At 46.8% G+C, this 10,615-nt stretch overlaps 1 protein-coding gene across 2 annotated transcripts; it reads right to left on the reverse strand.

Annotated features, from left to right (window-relative positions):
• Positions 1 to 306: 306 nt before the first annotated feature.
• Positions 307 to 2,366, reverse strand: LOC127812545 (protein STAY-GREEN, chloroplastic-like). Of its 2 annotated transcripts, none has more exons than XM_052352962.1 (4): positions 1,820 to 2,366; positions 1,480 to 1,653; positions 1,089 to 1,256; positions 307 to 787 (listed from the first exon to the last, which is right to left on the reverse strand). In XM_052352962.1, exons 1-4 carry the CDS (start codon positions 1,952 to 1,954, stop codon positions 440 to 442), a joined length of 825 nt encoding a protein of 274 aa, XP_052208922.1. In that variant the 5' UTR covers positions 1,955 to 2,366; the 3' UTR covers positions 307 to 439. The 2 variants fall into 2 exon arrangements, with proteins under 2 accessions (XP_052208922.1, XP_052208921.1); XM_052352961.1 differs by having other exon boundaries at positions 1,811 to 2,364.
• Between the last annotated feature and the right edge of the window lie 8,249 nt (positions 2,367 to 10,615).

Here is a 10,615-nt window from a genome sequence, read left to right on the forward strand (position 1 = left end):
AATTTTTCAAGCACTTAAAACAAACACTATATGATTATCGAATTCGTTTAAATACATCGATTGATTGTGATCGATTTCTTCTACAGACTTAACATTTCATAGTTATAACAAGTTTAAAGATTTAAATAATCAAGATAACTTTCTTAAATAATTATAATTTTTAATATAAAAAGTAGTAAGTAACAATTGTAAAAATATATATATTTTTTAATAATTATTATTATTTTTAAAAATAATTATATTTTTTATATTTAAATTCCCCTCAAATCAAATCCCAGCGCCCCTATATACACGTACAGTCCCAGCTAAAGTCAAAGAATAAGAATAGCACGTTACTTCTTATCATTATTTACATTTAGATAACCAATTCATTCTTACAACACCATGTGATGTGAAACGGAAAACTATATCAAACAGGAAGTCAAATTGATTGATTGTTTTATGTTTGTTGTTGGTGGCGGTAGTGGTGTAGGCCCATCCGGGGGGCGGCGGCAGCAGCAGCAAGATTATGAGGAGGAGGTGAGGGCGGCGAGGAGAAAGGGCTGGAGCTGATTGAAGGAAAGCAGCAAGCGCAGTCGTCCTGGCATGGCTCTTCTGGTTGTGGCGGCATCTCCCACTGGCTGCTGTCGGTGGAATTAGGTGCCGCGGCCTCCTTCAGTGGGCCCCAGCACTCCACCTTGTTGAATGCCGGTATGTTGGAGTGGAAGTAAACCCAAACCAGAGACGACTCCAATTCCGGGTACTTGTTGAACAGATTCCCATCTCCATGAACGAACGCCTTCAGAACCTGTTGTTTTGTCACCCGTGTTATTGCTCAATATTAATTAATTAATTGTCATCAGATCTCCAACCACTTTCACGAGTAGTATATTCGGGTGGCTCCTTTTAGTATCATATATTGTGTCTCTTATTTGATGTGTTATTGTGTATCATGATTAACTTCTCTCACATATATAAAATAACAAAAAAAAGTTTTTAAGGTAAAAGATTTCGCTAGCAATTACGTTAAGATTGATTGTCTTCACACTCACAATCCCTCTACCCAAAAAAAAATATATAATAAAAAAAAAAGAGAGAGATAGACGTACCACGGGAAGTTCCTTGCAGAAGATCCAGTATCTGAGCCTGGCACACAAATCTAATAGCAGGTGACCGCCGCTGATGTGGCAGTGAACATGGAGAGACTTTTTCTCCTTCACCTTCCTCCACTCTGCCACTACTTCGTCTCTCTGCAACTTATTGTACCACCCCTGTAACTGCACCCACAGCACAAGTCCCAAATCTTCTTCCTCAACATCATTACTCAATTTTACATCACAACTCATATATCATATTTACTAAGAAGAAAAATCCAATTAGCAACCAAAACATCCTCCAGATAGAAAGGAGCCCTCCTTATGTTTCGGAGGATGTCATTATTTATGGGGTTTCCTGTTTCCATCAACAAAACCCTGTTTTCATTTATTGTTATACTTATACCTGAGGGTTGTTTATTGACTGGGAGATGGCCAGAGTGAGCTTAGAGGTTATATCACTGTGCGTCAGTGTATAGGTTCTGGGAAGCTTCTCCGGATGCTTCTTTTCGTCGACCCCCAGGAACAGAACCTTCAGCTTTGAAGCTTCAAAGATAGCTGGCCCAAATAACCTTGCAACCTGCAGTCCCAATCAAACCCAAACCCCCTTGAATCAGCAGGCAGCAACATAACTAATTATATATGCGTATATGTCTTCATATGTACATATATATCTCCTATTCCTACAATTACCAAACGAAACTTTTAGGTGAAAGGAGTGAGAGAGCGGAAGTTACGGGTACAACAGTAGATTGGTGCTTCATGGGTGGTATTCTTCTTGTTCTGCGTAAAAGAAGAGAAGTTTGGAGTGGCTGATGCTGGGAGAGCAAAGAAGGCTTCAGCTCTGATGCCAGCAAAAGAGAAGAGGTCAAAGCAGCCATTGTTTCTGTTCTGGACAATAGACAAGGAAGGGGGAACTTATTCAGGCCTCTTTTTCTTCTTCTTCTTCTTCTTGAATCTTCAAGCTTCAACCTCTCGACCGGGAGGACGCCCAGAAAGAAGAGGTTTGTGGAAGAAAGAAGAAGAAGAAGGAAGGAAGGTGGGGAAGTATGCAAGTTCGATTATTCTTTCTTTCAGGTTTGAGATTTTTTGCGCTTTTTCCTGGCTGGGTATGGATGGCGTCGATTGCTTTACCAAAGTTGAAGTTTGCTTTGAAGAAGATTGGCTTCAATTTGAATTAAAGAAAGCGAAAGCAATTAAGCAAGCATAGAAGCGAACGGAAAACACGGGGGGTGTAGAGAGATGAGAGAGAGACGTAGAAAAAAAGACATGATTGGGGGATATGTGGTGGGCAGGTTGGTTTGTAGTGAGGTTGCTTCCTTCAAGTACCAAACTTCTTGGCGATGACGACTCGTTTGTCGTCCGTGTTAGACTAATAACACCACCTGGCAATGAATGTGTGGACGTGACAAGTTCTGACACTTTTTTAATTTTTACAAACTAAACGGATAAAATACTTACAATTACAAAATTAATTTATAAATTATATATAATTATTAAAATAAATATTAAAATAATATTTTATGTTTAAATTTAGATTTAATTTATAAAAATATTAAATATATATATGTTGAGATATTATATAAAAATTTTATTTTTATATTATAAATTAATTCTAGTGATTTTTATATTTAAATAATTTAATTCTTTATTTCTATATTTACATAGAAAGGATTTATTTCTTCTCCATAGAATCCAAGTGATTTTTCAATTACTTGTTGGCATAACATTTTCCTATTAATTGATTAAAATTCTTGACCAAATCTTTTCATCCCTCTTTATTTATAAATAATCATGGCATATTTCTTTTCTGAATTTCTTTTTCCATTAACTTTATAAAGTGTAGATATGTGCAGTCATCCCACTTAATAGGGGATCGCCTCATATTAGAAACATTGATCATCTATTTTTTTCTTTTATCCATCTATATCATAACCAATAAACAACGTGGGAGACATAGAAATCCAATAAACATATGCAGAAAGTGGAATGGATCTGGGGGAGGCACGAGCTATAGTCGTGCCAACCTCAGCCCTCCCTTAGATCTGCCCCTAGATTTGCCTTACCGATCTGACCCATTTGGGGGAAGGGGGGCTGGCACGACTTGCGGATCTGGGAGGCCAGCCCTTCCCCACATCTGCCTTTGGATCTATCTTTGGGAACATAATACTTGTATCCCTAACCAATAAACGTGGGAGACATATGCAGAAAGTGGAACATATAGTATTTGTATCCCTAAGAAATGGAACATAATATTACAGAACAAGAGATTCAGAAACTAATCACAAAATAATATTCAGAAACATAGTATTTGCAAAAACTAATCACAAAATCCAAAATTGAAAATAATATTACAGAAACATAATAGTATTGGTATTGTCGACGTTCGATTTCGGCCGACCGTGATTCGTTTTGGGCCGCGGTGAGTCAATCCAAAAATACCGAGAAGGAAGGAAAACCTCTCCCCCCCTCCTAAAATTCCAAGCGTGTACACCAGAATCTTTTACGTGGTTCGGCCAGAACGATGCCTAGTCCACGGCCGCCGTCTGATTATTCTCTCAGAATGGCGGTATCTGATTATTCTTTTTCGTCCTTGCCCCTCATGGTCTTTTTGATTCCCATTTATATTGAGGGGCTTTTACAATTTAGATAATATATAAAAATACAGTGATTGTGTAATGGGGGACAAACAGTTCTTATCGCCTTCAGTGGGATTCTCATTACGAGGGGCATGGGCTGTTACAGATAAAGTGATCGGACCCTACCTCTGACTTCTCAGCAGCTTTGCCACTCATGCGAGCTGGAGGTTTTAGGCCAGCGATCTGGATGGGCCAGCGATCTGGAGGATATTTCAGGAGCTCGTTAGTCGATTGCTTGGAGCTCGTTTGGGGATTACCGGGAGCTCGCCATATGCTCGCTTTACGAGTTTCGGATCTTTGGTGGAGGCTGGACTTTCCTTGACGAGGTCGTCCGGGCCTTCTTGGCCTTGGGTGATTGGGCCGGTCTATCGGACCGAGTCTAGCCCATGCGGGGTGATGCGGGAAATACATATAACATAAGCCCCCCAGTTCGCGGCGCGATCTTCGCGCTGGGAATTGACGCGTGCCAGCTGTTCTTCCATCCCTCTGACTTCTGCCCAATCACTTTAAGTCTCGTCGTTCCACGCAGCACGCTTTGTCGGCAGCGCATTTAATGCGCGCCCCCTTCCCATTTCTGCGCATGATTACGCCCGTGGGACCCACGAGTTGTTGTGCGGCCGCTGGATGCGGAGCATGTGATAAGTCGTCATTTGATCCGACGGTTGGGATGGACCAGGCCGTCAGTATAAATAGTGGGGAGTGTCCACCCGCTTCTTCTTTCACGCTATTTTGAAAACTCCCTCAAACCTTTGCCTCCCTGCTTTCTCTTTTCTCTCTCGAGGCCTCCATTATCTTCGTGCTTTCAGACGTCTGCCGTTTTCGTCCAGTGCTTGGTACAAGTCTCCATTCAGACGTCAGGCGCAGCTTTTAGGTAAGTTTGTCGTGACTTTCTTTTTCTTCTTGTGAGGCCGTCCACCGTCGGTTAGCCGTCGGTGGTTTCTCTGGCTTCGTCGATCGATGTCGTTCTCATTTCTGGAGAAACGGCACAATTCAGTTTGGCGTTTGCTGGGCCTTTGGGTCCAATGACCTTAGGATTAGCTTTTCATGGAACACCGGGCTTGCGGCTGCAGCCCCTCCGCCCTAGGCGGTACCCCTTTTGCGAAGCGCTCGGCCTGGAAGACCTAGGGGATGTTTTAGGGTTTTTCTTCTAGTTTCTTGAGGTCTGGTTCGCGACTTGCGACCTGACTGTTCTCTCTTTTCCTTTGTAGATGTCCGACCAACATCGTGGAAATTCAGGTCAAAAGCGCTGCAATTATATCGTAGGAGAAAACGACACTTCGAGCTCCGAAGATTGTCTCATTATGGAGGGCCAAAATCTTGGGGGTGCGAGCTCGGGGTGCAGGGAGGTCGCTGTCCCGACCTCTCGGGAAACCGAGCTGAAGGTTCAAGATCAGATCGCTGGTGGGAGTGCTGATCTTGCGGTCTTCAAGAGATTCTCATCCAAGGCCAAGCCTCACGAGGTGATGACTTGTGCTCAGGAGTTTCGTCTCCCCAGGACCTGCCGAATATACATCCCTGCTTCGAGCTCCCATGCAGCCTACCCGCCAGCCAATTTCATAGCCATTAGCCCCCAACACCTCGAGTCTGGCTTTAGGTTCCCAGTAGCCGCGCACCTTATTGCCCTCTTAAACGACGTCAAGCTCGCCCCCTTCCAACTAACACCGAATTCGTATGCCCAACTCACTTCTTTGGCCGTCTTATTCCTTATAAACAAGCTTCCTCTCCCTTCGCCAAAACTGATAATATTTTTATTTTCTTTCAAAAATACCAAGGACGGGCTGTATTACCTGGCAGCTCGTCCTTCCCCGTACAAGGCCGCCCTTCCTCAGGGTAAAGCAAAGGGGAAGTCCAACGTGGGCGATTACAAGTCCAGTTGGTTCTTCGTGTCTTGCCCTTCCCTTTCTCTACTTAGGAATTGTAGCTTCGCACTGACCCCTGGTAAGAGAATATGAGCTCTCATAAATCTTTCCTTTGTTTCGAGAGTGCTTGTTTTAACTTGCTCATGCTTTGATGCAGATTTTGGGGGGAAGAAACCGATTTTATCGGCCGAGGAGACTGATATCCTTGGCAAACTTGTGGCTGCGGAGTCGAGCTCGGAAATTCTTGAACTTTCGGACGAGCTACTTCGCGAATACGAGCTCGCCCCTCCTCTTGGCACCGAGACTATCGAGGGAGATCATTTCAGGGACTTGGGTGCGGAGATTCTCTATTCCGGCTTGCAGCTCGCTGAGACGAACAGTTCAAGAGGGGAAGCCGACCAAGACGATAATATGGTTGATCTCGAGGTCCTCCAACCGAAGCGTCATAGGGCGAGGTCGAGCACTACGTCCTCCATGACCCTGAGCTATAGCTCGCGGGATGGCAGGTCGGAGCAGCCACAACCGCAATCACGCCCTCAGCAGCAGCAAACCCAACAGTCGCGTGGGGGGCAGCAGGAGCAGCGGCAAAGAACACTGCCCCGTCAACCCCAACAGCCAAAGCAAGCTCATCTGCAGCTGGGGCATCGACCCCCTGCCTCCCGAGACCATGGCTCGATTGGAGCCCGTGTAAAGGAGGTCGCAGTGGAGGTTCGAGACGCTCCTGCAGCCAGCTCGAAACGAAGATCGGACCAGCTGCAACAGGGGGAGGATATCAGAGCCAAACGGGTCAGGGTCCGTGAGAAGGAGCTGGCCGTGGAGGCCCTGCCAGGAGGGGTCTTTGTTGGTCCCCTCCTGGATTCCGTGCCCGACTTCCTGGGTCCGAACTCGAAGCCCCTCGACGACCCGAAGTTAAAGGGAATCCCCCTTTGTGATTTTGTGGCCCGTCACAGCCTGGTGGTAAGTGGGAATTCTTCGTACCTTGGTTTCTTAGCCTGCTTTTTTAATGAGCTAACATTTCTTCTTTTGCAGACTTCTCTTGCTGCCGTGAAGCTCCGAGCTCAGTATAAAGATTTTGAGGAGCAGCTTCAGTCGGTGAGCATGTCCCGTCAGGCCGAAATAGCGAAGCTTGAGGATGAGAAGAACGCCCAAAAGGCCGAAATAACGAAGCTCTCGGACGAGAAGAAAGATCTCCAGGTCGAGCTCCTTGCCACTCAAAAGGAGGTGGAGGGTTGCTTGACGCGTCTGAGGATGGAGGTCCAGAAGAATAAAGATCTCGACGAGAAGCTTCGCAGGTCGAAGAACATGTGGGAGCAAGCCAACTCTGGGCTCACCAGTGAGCTAAATGGAGCGAAGGCGGAGTTACGGAGGGCTGAGGAGCGACTCAGATCAACCGAGGCGGAGCTTAGGGTGGCAAAGGAGGAGCGGACACGGGCGGATGATCGTGCTGTCCGATGTGAGGAGCTTGCCAAGAGGACCATTGACGATATAAGGGCGGAGGTCGGAGAGCGGATGGACGCGGCGCGTAGGGAGACCAGATCCGACACCTGCTCGGCATTTCTGTACACCCTTTGGGTGAACCATCCTGAGATGGATTTCTCCTTCTTTGGTGCGCAGGCTGTCGAGGAGGTGGCTCGGTACGCTGCCGAGGCCGCGGAGGATGCTGATGATGCCAGTCCCCTCGACTCGTTTTTGGTCGCAACGCAAGCTCCTCAGGTCGGGGCCGAGCCATTCGGGGTCGCCGCGGCTCAGTCTGGTGAGACTGCCAAAGAGCCTCCTGTGGGGGTTGCCGAGGTTTGTCCAGCCGGGGCTGTCGAGGTCGATCTCCAGCCGACCCTATCTACTGAAGCTCGCCCTATCGAGGTTGATCCTGTAGAACCAAACGCCCCTCTTAGCTAGGATTCCCACTTGTATTTTTTTTTTTTTTTTTTTTTTTTGTGTAACGTGAGCTTCATCTAATAATAAAAATTGGCATTTTGTGCACGTTGCCTCAGATTTCTTCACGAACTCAAGTTAACTCTGACGAGGTTTTGGCATGACGATTCTTGAATCAATTTTGATGAGGTGACTTGAAAGTAACTTCTTCATAGTATAACTTGAAAACCATTTCAACAAAGCTCCCGTATTTTTGAAAGATTCACTGATAAGAAACTTTTGAGTATGTAATTTGATAACGAACTGTTCGAACATAGGTCCAGGTAGATCCGGAGTTTTATCAGCTCGTAGACTAACGCTCTTTAACCAGCTCGTTGATGATAGTTGTAATAATCAGCGTGAACACTCATACTTAGGCAATTTTCAAGAAACCCCGTTCAACATATTTTGACGAAATAACAAGAGCCTTCCCGAGATATTAAAGTCGGATGGCCTTGTGATCTCGTCTAACATATAGTGGCTGAGAAGCTCGTTATAGGGCGTGTGCCTGGTAGGTCGCGAATGGTCTTATTTAGCCAAGTTAAGACGGACCTCAGCTGATAGGATCCAATACGCAAAATTTGCTAGGATATGAGATTATGCCATGGCCTCGACCGGCATGTTGAGGCTTTAATAAGTTTTCAATAAATTGGGAGCGAACACTCAGGTAGGTCGCAGACCATGGCTTTAAGCCAAGATAGGAGGACCCCAGCTAGTGAAAGCGCAGCCTGTACCACCAAGTTATATGTTCAGGCGGGTCATAGAGTGACCCCAGCTAACACACCATGGCTCGTTATCTCGTTTGACTTGTACGGCCAGGATATGTGTCCAGGTAGGTCACGTTACGGCCTCAGCTAACACCCAGTGGCTTCTACAAGTTTTATTTGAACTGAGAGGGAACACCCAGGTAGGTTGCAGACCATGGCTTTAAGCCAAGATAAAAGGACCTTGGCTAGCGAACCCAAGCTCGGGGTTACTTGTGGAAGCGGTTGCTCAGTAGGTTCCAAACCATGACATAAAGTCAAGATGATTGGTTCTCAGCTCGCAAACCACGACCTGAGGGAGGGACCAAGGTGAATGCTCGGTTAAGCCGTTGACCGTAGCGCCGCGGCTAGGTTATTTAGGCCTCAGCTCGCAAACCATGGCTTCTCGACCCCTCGTTACGGGGGCATTCAATCGAATACCAATAAGAATAAAGTGCAATGAAAGTTCATAAATTCTTACCAGAATCATGAAAGTCATTCGTAATGAAAAAGACGGAGCATAGGCAAGAACGATTACATTTATCTGAAGTAAGGACGAAGGTGTTCTGCGTTCCAAGCTCGTGGGAGAGGGAGACCGTCCATGTTTGCCAGATGATATGCTCCGTTATTCAAGTTTTCTTTGATGATAAATGGACCTTCCCAGTTAAGACCTAAGGTGTCATCGCTTGCCGCCCGTACTCCTGGCAGTACTAGGCGTAGTACCGGATCTCCGACATTGTAACGTCGAATTCGGACCTTCCTGTTATAGTATCGTGCCACCCTTTGTTGATAAATGGCGATCCTCACGCGAGCTACATCTCTTGATTCCTCGAGCAGGTCCAGATTAGCCGCCAGTAGCTCGTTATTGCGATCTAAGCTGAAGGTGGCCCTTCGGTGGCTGGCCACTTTATTCTCAGCGGGGATCATAGCCTCCGACCCATACGCCATTGAGAATGGGGTTTCTCCAGTGCTGCTTCGGGCTGTCGTCCGATAGGTCCATAGCACTGTTTGCAGTTCATCCACCCAGGCCCCCTTTCTAGCCTCAAGCTTTGTCTTCAGGGTCTGCTTGATTATTTTGTTGACTGCTTCGACCTGCCCATTGGCCTGGGGGTGATGACGGCGGTGAAACTCTTTTGAATCCCCATTGACTCGCAGAATTGGATGAAATGCTCGCTGGTGAATTGGGTTCCGTTGTCCGTTACTATTTGCTGTGGCACTCCGAATCTGCAGATTATGTTATCCCATGTAAAAGCTTGTGTCTTCGCACTGGTGATCTGTGCGAGCTCTTTGGCCTCCGCCCATTTGGTGAAATAGTCAACTGCCACTATCGCATGTTTGCATCCTCCGCGAGCCGTGGGCAGCGGCCCGATTAGATCCATGCCCCAAATAGCAAAGGGCCAAGGGCTGCTCATCTGCTGCAGGTAAGCCGGCGGAGCTCGCGGAACCTTGGTGAACTTTTGGCACTTCTCGCATTTCTTGACCGTCTCTATGGCATCTTGCTTCACGGTGGGCCAATAAAACCCTTGTCGGAGGGCCTTTTGCGCCAGAGAGAGTGCCCCTGCATGATTACCGCAGTGGCCTGCATGAATTTCTTCTAGCACAGCCTGGCAATCGGTGCCGTCAATGCACCTCAGGAGCGGGGCTGAGAACCCCCTCTTGTACAGTCTTTCATCGTAGATGCAATATCGGGCGGCTTGAGCTCGCAGGCGACGTGCTTCCAGCTTATCTTCCGGTAGTTTCCCGTCTTGCAGATACTCCAAGATGGGGGTCATCCATGAGTTTTGTGGTGCCGTGATCAGTAGCGTTTCATCTCGTTGTTCCGTGCTCGGGGTGGCCAAAAAATCGACAGGTATGTTCCCCAAGAATTCTGCGTCCCGGGCAGTTGTTAGGCGAGCCAGAGCGTCCGCATGAGAGTTCTAGGAACGGGGGATTTGATGCATTTCATATTTTTTGAAAGTGGCTAAAAGTTCGCGAACCTTCTGCAAGTATGCTGCCATCTTCGTGTCTCTGGCCTGGTATTCTCCCCGCACCTGGTTGACAACTAGCTGAGAGTCGCTGAAGATTTCCAAGAATTCAGCTCGTATTTCCTTTGCCAGGCGGAGTCCTGCTAATAAGGCTTCATACTCGGATTCATTATTGGTGGCCAAAAAACCGAATCTCAGGGCGCAGAGGATTTTGTGACCTTTGGGGCTTATTAGCATAACCCCGGCTCCCGCTCCTTGTTCGTTCGATGATCCGTTGACGTATAGTTCCCAGGACGGTCCTTTCAGGTTTTCCGGCTCCTCGTCAATTGGCCCAGTAAACTCGGCAATGAAGTCTGCCAACGCTTGACCCTTTATCGTCGTCCTTGGTTTGTACTTTATGTCGAACTGAGCGAGCTCAATAGACCA

Source organism: Diospyros lotus, chromosome 11, assembly GCF_014633365.1.
Source record: "Diospyros lotus cultivar Yz01 chromosome 11, ASM1463336v1, whole genome shotgun sequence".
Lineage (NCBI taxonomy): Eukaryota > Viridiplantae > Streptophyta > Magnoliopsida > Ericales > Ebenaceae > Diospyros > Diospyros lotus.

Coding starts and splice junctions, on each gene's coding strand:
- LOC127812545 (XM_052352961.1), bottom strand. CDS start 1,954: ATGGCTGCTTTGACCTCTTCTCTTTTGCTGGCATCAGAGCTGAAGCCT. Junction 1,257..1,479: donor AGTCAATAAACAACCCTCAG/GTATAAGTATAA, acceptor CTGTGGGTGCAG/TTACAGGGGTGGTACAATAA. Junction 788..1,088: donor TCTGCAAGGAACTTCCCGTG/GTACGTCTATCT, acceptor ACAAAACAACAG/GTTCTGAAGGCGTTCGTTCA.